A 14970-nucleotide genomic window follows, 5' to 3' on the forward strand; every position below is an offset into this window, starting at 1 on the left:
AAGAAACTAAACAAAAAAGAAATATTCAAGTAATCTAAATTAAATATATAAATAGCAAACCTTATATAAAAAAAAAATTTCTTTAAAATTTAAGACTTTTTGGAAACTGAGCAATGCGAAGTGTGTACAAAAAGGCTGAAAATAACAAACAAATTAGTAAATTGTGAGCCCATGAAAACATATTTTGAATACTATTAAATTATTATAAACTAAACTGATTTCAATATCAAAATAATTTATTATCTTAAATAAGACAATCTGTATATATCATAAGATTTCCAAAACAGTTTCAATAAAATGCTATAACAAATAAAATATAGGAGTAAAGTCGTTTTAGCAATGCTAAAAACTGTCAAATAACATTGATAAAAATATGGCAACTCTTCATTTAAAATACCACAAGACATAAATTGATTGAACAATTTCTAAAACATTTTAAAATTTGTATGAATCCACACAGATCATAGAAACATTAATTAGCTAAATAGATTTCAACAATTGCTTAGTGATAGGAACAATATTCATAGATAAATAAAACTGTGAATAGTTTGAACAATTTGTATATTTCGTTCAAAAGAAATCGTCAGTACAATAAATCATTAGAAGCTCAAAAGATATACAACATCTTAATAATTCAAGGTGCAGCAGCATCTTCTCGGACGTCACGTTCAAATTGATCTTTAACATTTTTCAAGAACTCTTGATCGCATAAAACCTTCAACCCTACCATGGCCATCGATTTGGAAGTTATTAAAGTTGCCAGTTGTGCTTCTTTGGTGCCAGATGCTTGTGTAAAAGCCTTGGAATGATTTGCTGCATTTGTTCCAATAGAATAACATGGGTGGATACTTGGTACTGTATGTGATACATTTCCCATATCTGATGATGCCATGAATGGTATTACTTTCGGATTGCCATCATCAAACTTAACACCTAAATAAATAGATTTAATAAGATAAATGAAAAATCTTTCATTACAAACAATTTCAGAAATGATATAAAATCTAGTTTCTCATTTTTCTTTTAAATTAAATTAACATCCAGTTAGTAAGAGAAATAAATAACAGTAAGCAAAATCTGTTTAATATAATGATTACCAAGTTAACGTTTGATGTAATGATTGGCTGGAAAGGAACATTTTTGATATGTCAAGTAGTTCTAACTATTAAAATGTCTAGAAGTCCTTGGAAAGGTTAACTGGACAGTTTATAAAGTAAAAAGTGCTAACATTTTTTGTAAATCAGTACATTTATTCCACAATTAAAATTGCTATTGCCAATAAGAATAAGTTAACACATAGATTAGTGTTCAAAGCAAATGAAAAATTAAGTTTTAAAGGAAAAATTTACACCAGGAAATGAAGTAACGGAGAACCATTCCAGTCTTCTTTTTTCCCCCATTCCTGTAACAGAATTTCAATCTACAGATCTAAATTATAATCTTTATACTAGAGATAAAAAGTAAGAGTGAAAATTTCAGCCTAATAATGTAAATAGAAGTTTATTCATATATTAAGCTTATTTTTAAACTTTTATATACTGTATTTTTCTAAATACATATTTTTAATAATGATATATAATAATTACCAAATCCTTCAGCATATTCTTTATATATTTCAGCAAGTAGTTTATTTGTCATCAAACTTTGATAGTTTTCTTCATCAAAGTATTTAATTTCTTCTTGACATCCTGTAGCATATGCTGCACTTTTAATACAGGCTTCAATTCTCTTTTTCAAACTCTGCATGTCAAATGTTGTAGCAGCTCGAATATACAATATCATTTCAGTCAAACCAGGAATGATATTTGCTGCGTCACCTCCTTTAGTAATGATGCCTAGAACATTAATTTAATAAGAAAATATAACACATTTATGGAAGAACAACAATTTGAAAAACCCAACTTCCAAGCTTATTCAACTCTACTATTTTATTCTCATTAATTTATTTTAAAATCTTTTTACTTAAATACATCAGAGGAAAAAAAAATATTTTGCTTTTAAAATTTTGAAAATTTAAAATAAGTTTAAAGATTGATATATTGAAAGGCATTTTTAATGTTCAGTAATCTATATAAAAGAAAAACGAAAGGATACGAAAACTTCTTCAAAGAGTGAGAATGCTAAATTTTAAAAAAGTATTTAAAGAAATTTTTGAACAGAAGAAACATTTAAATAAATTTCGTAACATTAACTAAACTGTTAGTAATTTCACGAAATATTTGTAAATTATATTGTTAGGAAAAGTTTTATTAAAGAAAGATAAATCAATAGTATTAATTGCTGTGCTTTTGAACACAATGATCAAAACAAGGATGGCAAGTTCAATAAATAACAAAAAAAACTGCCATAAAAGAGGTTACTTCCTGCACCAAATAGAGGAAAAACTTTTTCCAAAAGAAATATCAAAAATGAAAGCAATTTTTTAAAAATTTTATAATTACAGTGACTATTAAATTTACATTTTACAGTACGTTTTATATTTATAATTAACAATATATTTTATATTTATAATCATAGTGCCTATTAAATTTCCAAACTTTTTGATACATCATTCATAAAAAATAAAAAGCAATAATTTAAAAAAAAATTTACAATTTTAATAAAAAATATTTTTTACAAATGTAGTCCATTAATAACAGTAGTTATTATTAGTTCAAGGTACAAACATCGAAATCGTTGACTTTCATTTGCCATTAAAAGTGGCCACATAATTTATTTTAACTAGTTTAAATACTTAATTTTATTAAAAATTATGATGTTCTCAAGGTTAAATAAGCGCATTATTTATTAAATAGTAACTAAATTAAAAACTATATTTAAATTTTTATTTGCAGTTATTTGTATGCAAAAATATTTTTTTATACTGGAAAAAATAGGCTTTTTAAATACTATGTTATTTATTTTCAGTAAAAGTAAATGTCAATATAACACAAACTAGTTTATAATAACCATTTGAGAATTTAAAGTTCAATTCTAATTATCGTTTTATTTTAATGCTGTTTATGTTTTTATTGAAGATAAAAGACAAAATATTTTTACATTTTAATATCCTTGGTGATAGGACATTTTAATATCGATGGGGCTAGGACATTTTAATATCCTTGTCAGTAAAATTTACTATATTTTAAAAATCATATCAAACATCAAGTAACCTTGCTGATATATTTCGCCATAGCTGAGTCATTTGCTTGAAAGACAAACTTTTAAAATATAGATATTCAAAAACAAAAATCTTAAATTATGTTAGACTTTCTCTGCAAGTCAAGTAATACTGGATGGTACAATTAAAAATACCAGTGAAAGACAATTTCTCAAAATAAGAAGCATTGATTGTAGCTTCAAAGTTAAATATTACATAAATTGCTCTAAAATCCACACTTATACAAAATAAAATATTTAACCAGTCACCCGGTTCATCACCATACAACATTCACCTGTCTTCAACCTTGTATATATTGTATGTTTTAATTTTATTTATTTTAACTTTTCTGAGTGAACTGTAAAATTTCAAAAATAATCTTCAAAAATTTTAACTGTATAACTAAATTAGTTTATTATTAATATTTAATGTATTCGGCTTCTGCAAATTTATAATTTAAAAAATTAATATTAGCTTCCTAGTATTAATTAAATCAATAATTGTCCTCAGTTAAAGTATAAAATTGAATGAAAAAGTTTGAAAGTTTGTGGACGTTTAAAAGTTTTTAACAGAAATTTTTTCTTTTAGTGAAAAATAAATGTCCCGTAGAAATTTTTTTTCTTAGGAGCCAGACTTGTGCTCGTACTTCATTCATACTTTGTATGGCTTAATAACCATTAGAGACATGGGAAAGGCTGAGATAAATTTTTAAGCAAAGAATTCAGAATCCAGCTTGTTTAAAATATACTTTATTTTTTCTTTATGAAAAAAAAAATGGTTCAACCTAAATCAAAATGTATTATTTAAATCACAAATGTTTGATCTTTTTAAATTTTTTGTGAAAAAATAAAGTTTAAATTTATTACTCTAAAATAATTTTTCTCTAGTTTATCCCTTTCTGAAACTCAAATTTACAACTACTTTCAAACACAAAATACTTTCAAATTTACTGAGGTACATTTTACGCCTAAGATAAAAATAAAAAAAACTATTTTTATAGTTTTTAAAAATTGTAACTCTTAATAAACTTTTTAAATGAAAAAAGTGAACATTTGGCCTAGCACACTTTCAGTATTGCAGTTTTTGTATAATAAAGATATTCTACACACAAACCTTTAAATTTTAGAATAAAAACACACTGCTCCGCTTTCGAGAGTCGTAAAAAAGTCACTGAAATGCTATTGACACCAATGATGCTCAATTAGTTGTGGTCATAGGTACTACTGATATTGTGGTAATAGGTACTTTTTCTTTTTTTGTTTCTTCCTCATTGATTATGTAAAATACTTCAATATTTTTCTTTTTTTTTTAAATAAAATAACTTAGTTAAAAATTTAATGAAAAATAACTACGAAAAATAACACTTCTTATTGTTTTATTCAATTTAATAAAATTGACAATATCCCATTTTACATTTGTTCATTATTGAATCTGCTTTATAAACTTTTGTATTACTTAATGTTAATTTAGATTCGCCATTTGAGTCATGTGAAAAATTATGACAGAACGATTACATACATTTAAATATTAAAAAAAAATTATATGGTAACTGAATTTTTCCTTTCTTTTTTTATTGTTATTTGAATGCAGATTTTTAAGAGGTCAGTCGTATTCAATTCGATATTTTATTTAGTTAGATAAAAAAATTTTAAAAAAATAAAAATTTTTCTCAATTGTAAAAAGACCTTAAACAGGCTAAATGATGTTCTGAAGTCCAATCAATGATATTTTGTAAAAAAAAAAAAAAAGGCAACTTTCAATATGGATACATTGCAATTTTTATTAACCTATGGACATCAAATAAAATTAATAGTAAATTTATGTGGTCACTAACAATGGCAAATGGAATAAAAATTTCTAAGAATCTTTTGAGACTTCATCCCACTGTCTATATTAGTTTAGTTTTTTTTAGTATGTTTCGGATGTTTAATAAATTAAGATAATTTAAGACACATTGTTTTTTAAAAAAATTCAAACACATTAGAGATAAAAGAGAAGTGAAAAATAATTGGATAGAACTTCTACAAATATATAAAATGAAATTTGTGATTCATAAATATATTAAAAATTTCTTATTAAGTACAGAAAGTATTATTAAGTATACAATTATTATGATACAATTCAGTCAAAATAATAACTGTACAGCATTTTAATAATTGTAAAACATACATTTGCTTTAAAAAACATTTATTTCAAACAATGTCAAAATCTTGCTTTTTCATTTGATTTTACGATTTGAAGTTGTTCTGTTTCATCATTTTAATTTTCCGATATATGTCCGGATGCCTCAACCTCTTAATTTATCTGATTCATCCTCATCACTTCATGCTGAAATATTTTCCACTGTAATTACCTTCCCATAAAATCAGTTCCTTTTGGATGCACAAAATTAGCAATTTTTTCTCACATATTCTTTATACACATCTTGCATGTCTACTTCGTAGGGAACATAATTCAGGCAATTGCTTTTGGCAAATATAGTAATTTGCTTCTAATTAGGATTTTAAGAAATTAATCATAAAATTGGACATGTAAAATTTTTAAGAATTGGAATTAAAAAAAATACTTTAAATTAAATGAACTTAAAAAAGCAATTTAAGTTCAGGAATCAGGAAAAAAAAAATTTTACAAAAATATTAATATAACTATTAAAAAATATTTTGTGAAATTGAAGGTCACCAAGAAATAAATTTCGATTAAAGAGGCTCTTACTATTAACCACATGGTAAGTGCGTAGGAGATACAGATTAACAGAAGAATCGAGAGAGGAAAGAGGTAGCAATATTCAACTGTATAATAATACTAAAATAAGCAATAGTAAGAATTACCATGGACTTTACATGTTGGCTTTATTTGTTGTCGGAGAAGTGCTATATTATTATAACACCCGACAACAGCATCTAAGGCATTTAGCCCTTCCCAAGGATACCCTGAAGCATGAGATTCTTTTCCAGTAAATGTAATGGTCATCTAATTAAACAAAATGGAAAAATACAATTATCTTTCATAATTGATAATATCTTAAAATAATAGCAGCAACCCCACACAAATAGAAAAATTAATAAATTTAGAAATTCTACAGTTTGCAAATGTATATTAAAATTAAAAATGTATAAATACAAATATCCCTAAGAAAAACTAAGGAAAAATAATAAAAAACATTTGACACTTTATATAAATGAGAAAATTTGTATGCAAATGCCTCTCTTCTATACCGTTTAGTTCTATAATAAAATGGGTGAATAATTGTTTTGCCATGTAGAATGCAGTTTTCTGATCATATGTCAGAGGGTTAAAAATAAATCAGTAGTTGATTAAACAATTTATAAACTTCTTATTTTATTTAACTGCACTTTTCCATAAATGATTAAGTTTTTAAAAATTATGATAAATAGACTAAATTATTTAAAAAAAAAACATATTGTAATCAAAACGTATAAAAATATTTTTACAACTAATGAGTTATCTGTAATAATAGAATTTAAAATTTTCTATGCCAGTAATTAATGCAAACATTTTTAGTTATTATTTTCAGGCAAGACAGTTACGAAAAACTTGAAATGAGTAAAACAATTAACAAACACGCACAAGAAAAAACAAGCAACTTATTACACTGGAATGTTGCAACTGTATATTTAAAATTTATTCTTTTAGCTTTATAACTTAAACTATACAAAATTGTAAAAATATAGATGAAATTTAACTTCAGAGCTTACATACTTATCATTATAGAAGATAGTCTTTTTATTTTTAACAAACATAAGGTCAATTTTGGACTCACACACACAAAAAAAAAATTCCAATTAATAAATATTTTAGTTGTAACCAATTTAACAAACCTTTTTAACCAACAGATGTTTTAAAAAATCAACAAGAAAAGTGCATTTGTATTTGAAAATTAATAATAGTTAGAAATTAACATTTGTACATTTTATTAAAAATATTAAAGTAAAATATGTGTCTGACTTCTCTATAAAAAAACATTGTAAGAGTATTTTTCTATATATTTAAGCTTATCATAGCAGATAAGGATAATCTATGTAGAAAAAAAAAAATCAGTCACAGACTTTCAAAGCATTTTTGTGTACATTATCATTATTTTGTCTATGCTTACATTTTGTCTATATGATTTAATAAATGCATAAATAAGTATATACTTTGGTGCAATATAAGAAATTATTCGATTTGTACAATACTCGATTTGAAAAAAAAAATTAATGCTAAACGACAAAATTGGTGGTGGCCGTAAAGTTAAGAAAAGAAAAAATTGGTCATGGAAATATTTTCTATTCCGTATAAAGAAAAAGTTGTTTAAAAAACGTGGTCATAACTAAAATATTGAGCATTGGTAGTAAAAATTTTTTTTTAAAAAATGAGTAAAAGAATACTATGAATGAACATGCAATTAAGTGAAGCAATATTTTCTGATGAACATATATATTTTTATATTACACAAAACCTGCTCATTCTTAGATTTTTATTTTGAAACAAATTTGTATTTATAACTTTTTTATTCTGTCTCTACTACTGGACCGATTTATATAAAGAAATAAAACAATTAAAGAACACCAACATATTTTATAAGAACTTAAATAAACACACTTTTTTGTCAACTAATTTTGATAGTCAATGTATGTGTCGAAATAAATATTTTGGTAAGCAATAAAATTTCAATAAATTATTTCTGTATGGAAAATGAATAAAATTTTAAATCCTTTAGTGAGTTTTGAAAAATTCAATTTAAAATAACATTAAAAATTTGGAACAATGTTACCTTTTAGTAAGAAAATAAAATATATTTTAATTCAGCAACAATTTAAAAATATTATAGTTTTACTAAAATATTTACTAAAGAGTTTTAAATATAATATTATTAGACTCAAAAACAAAAGCTAGAATAGAATAATTGAATAATCAAAATGATGGGAAAAAAAGTACAAAAAGAAATTATTACTCTTTCAATTCCAATGAAGGGTGGAAATAGATGATCATTTGGAGCCGGATGAACCATTAAAGCTACATCGACATCGTTAAAAACACCTGCATTAATCAACTTAATCTTTCCACCGCCTCCTTCTTCAGCTGGCGTGCCAATCACTACAACCTGAAAAAAATTGCTTATTAACATTTTTTTACATATTACTTCGTATATAAATTATTTTAAAAAATAGCAATAAAAATAACAATTTTGACAATTTGTGCATTTTACTTCTAAATAGAAAATTTAGCATGCATGCTGCTTACAATATTTTAGATGTTATATTTCATACCTTCCCAGGTATTTCTGGGTATGTTGTCATGGCAGCTTTTATAGCAAGACCAGCTCCAAATCCAGATTCAGCAATTAAGTTATGTCCACAGGCATGTCCTACCTCGGGAAGGGCATCATATTCACAAATGGTTGCCACAACTGGCCCAGGTTCTAAAATATATGACCCATGTTATATTATTTTTCCAGTACAGATTTTATTAATGTAGTACAAAATCTTAAAAAAAGATAGAAGGATAATAATTACAATTGAATAAAAGATTTTAAATATAAAATAATTATTTGTTAAGTGACAGAATTTTAAAAACTTCCAGAAAAAGTAATGGTTGGTAGGTAGGTAATTTATTTACGTCGCACTAGAGCTGCACAATGGGCTATTGGCATAGGTCTGGGAAACATCCCTGAGCATGATTCGAAGACATTCCATCGCAATTTTGATCCTCTGCAGAGAGGACAGCTCCCTTACTTAGGTAGCCTGATGAGCTGCGCGTGAAGTCAAGCACTTTATAGTAGAACAGTTTAACTAGGACCGATACTGCACACCCTCAGTCTCTATGCAAGCAGATTCAAAGTGGTCGCCCACCCACTTACTGAACACAGCTAGTGATGCTTGACTTCTGTGTTCTACTAGTAACCACGTCTTAATGATCATTTCACTATGAGAGCCAAAAAAAGTAATAAACAAATTATTGTATCACTATGGCTTTGAACTTGTTTTTAATTAAATTGCTGAATTTTGTATTATATGTTATAAAAGTAAAAATACAAAGGTTCAAATAAAAGTTAACAAATTTCTTGTTAAGAATGAACATTTCTTTCCATGAAAATGTTCTAATAAAATATACCGTGTTACATATAAATTTGTTACAATGTTATGAAATATTTAGAAGTAAGGTACAGATAAAAGTGTTAATGAACAAAAGATTTTGAACACTAAATCTTTGCTTAAATATAAAGTTTGGTTAGTTAAAAAAAGAGTTAAAGTAGATAAATCGATTAAAATATTAAAGGTATCTAACTCTTTAAAAATTTTGTGTATGTTCCGCTTGATGTAAGTTACGGGACTTATCCAAAATTAAACCTACAATATTTCCTTACTATAAAAAAATTTATAGTTGAGTTGAAAGTAAAAATTTATATATTTGACTTGAAAGTAACTTCAGAAAATTATAATATTAAATAAAGAGATATTGAAATTCTTTATATCTCGAGAAAAGTTTAGAAAAACTATTTATATAGCTGGCACACCCTTCACTAACTCCCAGTAGCACGCTGTAAATTATTTATTTTTTCAAAACAAAAATAAAACAAAATACATTTGTATTATTCTAATTTTTAAAATCCATTTATGCCATGGTAGTTTCAAAGTATAACTATTAACAAAATAGAAATCCTCCGATAATATTCCTCAACTAATAATCATTATAACAAAAAAATTACACTAAATTCTTAATTTTCACTCAATCAGTAAGTAGAATTTACATTAATGCAACAAAAATCACATTCCCCTTTTGTTTCATCAGGCAAAGAGAACTTATAAAGCTTTACAACAAGCAAATACAGAACTAAATTAACAAATTGAGTTAATATAATGTCAAGCTAAATTATCGATTTTAATTTTAAATAAGTAAATAAATAAAAGTGATTCTTGGTGATGCAGATATTGAATAAAGATATGAGAAAAATTAGTTTAAAAATAAATTCACTTTTTGAATCGAATTCAGCTATAAAGGCAGTTGGTAATACGAAGCTTTTCTTCACAGAAAATCCTTTTTCAATTAAAGCATCAGTTAATAATTTATGAGCAGCAATTTCCTCGAATTTCAATTCAGGATTTTTCCAAATTTCTTCACTTATTCGATTTAAAAGCTTTGCTTCGTTATTTATGGAAGAATCAACAACTTCAAGAAATTTTTTCTCCATTTGAATTGTATAGATATTTAACGAAATCTTTCTCAAGAACGAAATTAAATGAAATTAAACAACTTTCTGCGGCTTCTCAGCTATCTATGAAAATTGTGAAAAGTGGACTGGGAGGGATGAGAGATTTAGCTGCCTATTTCTGCTCCGCTCACGGCTTTATCAAATGATTCTGCAAGCCTCTCTGTTAAACTCACTGTTGCTATGTGGCATGAGCACACGATAGATTTACGTTGGCATCCGAACCGTCTACCTCCATACTCGAGAATGTTCGGCGTAAAGCCACAGGAGATTCTCAACCTGGATGTATCTTCGTGATGTCTTTCTCTAACTTGTACTCTCTGTTCTTCAACTTCCATCCCCTTTGCAGATGACCAAAATTAGAAGGACATGCTTTCAATTCATCTTTAAGGCATGTTTCCCAGACCGTGCAGTTCAACAGCGACGTAAATAAAGCACTCCTACTACCTTTTTACCAAGGAAAAACTCGCTTATCAGGTTCTCATTTGCTGAAGTTGTTGTTGTAGCTCATTTACGTCGCACTAGAGCTGAACTATGGGTTATTGGCGACGGTTTGGGATACACACCTGAGGATGATCCGAAGACATGCCATCCCAATTTTGATCCTCTACAGAGGGGAGGGAAACCTAGCTTCGGTAGCCCGACGACCTGGTTGTGAAGTCTAGCACTTTACAGCTGAACAATTTAGCGAGGACTAATACCGCACACCCTCGGTCCCTACGCAGACTGATCCAAGTGGTCACCCACCAGCACACTGACCGCAGTCAGAGATACTTGACTTCGGTGATCTGCTGGGAACCGTGTCTTAACGATCAGTCCACTGCGGAACGGTTCTTATTTGCATGCGAAAAAAGTAGCATTCAATGAGAATGGTCCTTATTGTGATACATTAAAAATGTTCTTATGTGCGGCATATTAAGAAGTAATAAATGACCTAATTATATTTATTACTTGTTAATCAGTCTCGCAGTGGACTGATCGTTAAGACACGGTTCCCAGCAGATCACCGAAGTCAAGCATCACTGACTACGGTCAGTGTGCGGGTGGGTGACCACTTGGATCAGTCTGCGTAGGGACCGAGCGTGTGCGGTATTGGTCCTCGTTAAACTGTGCTACCGTAAAGCGCTTGACTTCGCGAGCAGGTCGTCGGGCTACCGAAGCGGGGGTGCCATCCCCTCCGCAGAGGATCAAAATTGTGATGGCATGTCTTCGGATCATCCTCCGGGAAGTTTCCCAGATCGTCGCCAATAGCCCATTGTGCAGCTCGAGTGCGACGTAAATTTACAACAACAACAACAACTTATTAATTGACTTATTTTTTTGCTTTTGACATTAATCCAAGTGTGAGCTCATGAAATGAATAATTCGAAAGTATTTCAACAACAATCCATAAATATTCAGTTATTTAAAGCAAAAAAGAAAAAAAACGATATAAACTAAAAAAAAAAGCACTTAAAACCTGCAATAACTTTCAAACAAACAGGAATTTTTTAAAAGAGAAGAAGAAAGAAAAACTCGAGTCCCCCATTAAGTCTAGAAATGAAAATTGCCTTTACGGAACTTTAAATTTAAACTCCGTTGTTGCGTTTTTAACGGGATGTAGATCGATATGCTTGGTATTTTTTAATCTAGGTATAATAATTATTGATTCTCGAAACAAATCTAAACCTTCATTTCGAAAAAAAAATATCTTACATTTTGTACATTTGTCCTTACATCTTCACTATTTCACAATTATAAATTGAAAATTTTTTGAGCAACTTAATAAAATGTAACGTAAATATAAAAAAATTGCACAATGTACTCAAAATTATCTAAACTTTCAAGCAAATTGGAATTTCGAAAAAAAAAAAAAAAAAAAAAATCTTGTTAGTCCATAAGCAAAAATTGTCGCTTTACGTCAAATTTCAACACTGTAATTTCATTTCTGCGGCCCTCAAAAAGAATACATGGAATTATCAAAACTATTGAAAAATCTAAATTAATAAATGAATTTCTTGTAAGTTGTCCATTAAATTTATTATTTCCAAGACAAAATTTGCTTAGCTATAAGTTACTAAGACAGTTTTTAAAAAAATATACTAATGAGTTTAATTTAAATTTTGTTAGTTCAGGAATGTTCACAACACGGTTTCTTTGTCATATGACATCTTTAGAAATGTAAGTGTCAGATATGATATTGATATCTAGTTTTGTTATTGTAATAGTTATGCACAATTAAAATAATTTCTGCAAATATAGTTTTTATAATTTATTTCTTCCACTTTTATGTAATAATATTTGAGTAAATTTATTTTAAATGTAATTTTAAACAAAGTACCTTTTTACAGTTACTTAAAAATAGTAATTTTTTCCGGGGATTTGATAGAAAATTGAAAAAAGTCGGTGTCGAACATTCGAATCGACAGCTTTGCTTACCTTCTCATTGAGTAATCTTCCCATGTTTTCCTAATATTTGATAATTTGTGACGCTCGATAATTTGCAACAATTGCTGAACTTCGAAAACGTTTTCCTAAAAAGTAATTTTTGAAGACATTTGGGCATAAAATGTTTTACTACAGCATTAGTTCCAAGTGTTTTTCGGCTGTGCAGCCAAAATGGTCAAGCTTCTTTTAAAGGAGCCCTTTCATTACATATACATGTATAAGAAAAAAGTTCCAGAAAACCAGTTATAAATATAATAAAAAAAAAGCATAGGAAAAAAACAAACAAATATATATATAACAGAAAAAAACCAGTTATAAGTATATTACCAAAAAATAAAAAATAAATTTTAAAAAAGAGCTGATAAAAAACTACTAATTATTTTGAAAATAGTTAACGTGAAAAATGAAATATTTAATACTCTGAATTTTTCTTGTGCGTTTACAGAAGCTGAAAATGAATAAAATATGCTAATTTATGGATTTTATATTAAAAAAAACCCTGCTATAAGCGTTAAGAATAGTTGTCAGAGAGGCCGGGATAGCCTGGTCGGTAGGGGCCTGGCCCATGTCCGAGAGTTCGTGGGTTCGAACCCCGCCGGCCGAAGATTCCCCGTGTAGTAAATAGTGACTGATCACGTTAAATCTGTCGAGTCGCAAAGTCCTCCATGTTCCCATTACAAATCAAGACCTCTGGGGGTACTGGATTGGAGATCGATCGTTCTCTGATTCAGGTCAAAATTACGATCTGTGGATGAATGGATGTGTGAATGGGTCCGTCCTATAAAGCGGGCTGTGACGTGTGTGTGGCTCGTCGACGAATTCCTGGCCATAGGATGGTGCCACTGAAAAACAAGAAACGTACACTCTGCCTTAAATGTGCTCGGCTTCACCAGGCAGCCTTGCCCGGGTGGCAAGTGACATTAGAAACAACAACAACAACATACATTTCAGAGAAACGTGATTCTTTATTCTTGAATTAAGTTACTTTATTTTGAATAAAAAAAGCTCGAAAGCTCTTATCGAATTGTTTAAAAATTTATATCCTTTTCATAATTTATTCAGTATTTTGTTATTGAAAAAAAAAATATTTTTATTGCAATTTTGGTATTTTCTTCACAAGTATTTGACATAGATTAGTTCCTATAAGCAACCGAAATATTAAATAAATTATGGATTATTGATTGGATATAAGTATAATTATTACAGGTTAAAGAAAATCGTAAAATTCGTAATCTTTCGACGAGGCCTCAGGGTGCTTCGGAACAACTTTTGGATGCCACTGAACTACGGTACGACCTCACAATTGTGAGAACCCCCAAAAAGTTTAGATTGCTTTAAAGCATTTATTCATTCGTCTGTAGATGTTTCTTCTGTTTTTTCTTGTTAAGCATCCATAAAATTAAAAATTTTATTTTATTTAACACAAAAAACTGTTTTCATTTTCAAATAATTTCTATTATGGTTTTCTAAACTTTTAAAAAGCAGTTAACAACTAACGAAGTAGTTTTAAATGTGAAATACAGGGTGTTTATAAAGTCCCGGACCAATTTTGATGTTTAATAACTCCTAAAATAATAAAGATAGATTAAAATTAATAACATAAATGGTTAGATAGACTCAAAAAGTTTCATGGCCCTTGTCAATGAACTTCCACGTGTGCCCCCTTCGTCGCACGGAGAATATCAAGTCGATAGTCAATTTCACGCCAGATAGCGGCAAGCATGTCGGCATCCACAGAAGCTATTGCCGTTGTAATTCTGGCTTTTAAGTCATCAATGTTCCACACGATCCCCCTGTAGACATTGTCCTTTATAAATTCCCAAAGAAAAAAGTCCAGCGGCGTTATATCAGGTGATCTGGGTGGCCAAGGAATTGGACCCCCTTGCCCAATCTATCTTCCTGGAAAATGGTCATTCAAAGAACTACGAACGATGATACCCCAATGAGGTGGTGCACCATCTTATTGCAAAAAGACATGTGGCTGAAGCTCTTCTAGTTGTGGAAATACGAAGTTTTCCAACATGCAAGTATACGACTGATGAGACCGTCTTTTCCGTAAAAAAGAAAGGCCCAATGACTCGGGCGTGCATTAGTCCACACCACACTTTGGGGAATCCCTTTGTGTCTCACGGTATTCATGGGGGATTTCAGATCCCCGTATGCGCACATTATGGCGATTAACAATGCTAGAAAC

At 28.7% G+C, this 14970-nt stretch overlaps 1 protein-coding gene across 2 annotated transcripts; it reads right to left on the bottom strand.

The window, feature by feature from the left end:
• Positions 1-218: 218 nt before the first annotated feature.
• On the bottom strand, positions 219-10556 carry LOC107452590 (xaa-Arg dipeptidase). 2 transcript variants are annotated; one of them, XM_087164824.1, is made up of 6 exons: positions 10526-10556; positions 8410-8561; positions 8094-8243; positions 5968-6109; positions 1587-1835; positions 219-933 (listed from the first exon to the last, which is right to left on the bottom strand). In XM_087164824.1, the coding sequence occupies exons 1-6, from the start codon at positions 10539-10541 to the stop codon at positions 635-637; spliced, it is 1008 nt and encodes a 335-aa protein (XP_087020950.1). In that variant the 5' UTR covers positions 10542-10556; the 3' UTR covers positions 219-634. The 2 variants fall into 2 exon arrangements, with proteins under 2 accessions (XP_087020950.1, XP_015924582.2); XM_016069096.5 differs by lacking the exon at positions 10526-10556 and adding an exon at positions 10115-10492.
• Positions 10557-14970: the final 4414 nt, after the last annotated feature.

The sequence above is a fragment of the Parasteatoda tepidariorum genome, chromosome 1 (assembly GCF_982258835.1).
Source record: "Parasteatoda tepidariorum strain Cologne lab strain chromosome 1, Ptep-v5.0, whole genome shotgun sequence".
Classification (NCBI taxonomy): domain Eukaryota; kingdom Metazoa; phylum Arthropoda; class Arachnida; order Araneae; family Theridiidae; genus Parasteatoda; species Parasteatoda tepidariorum.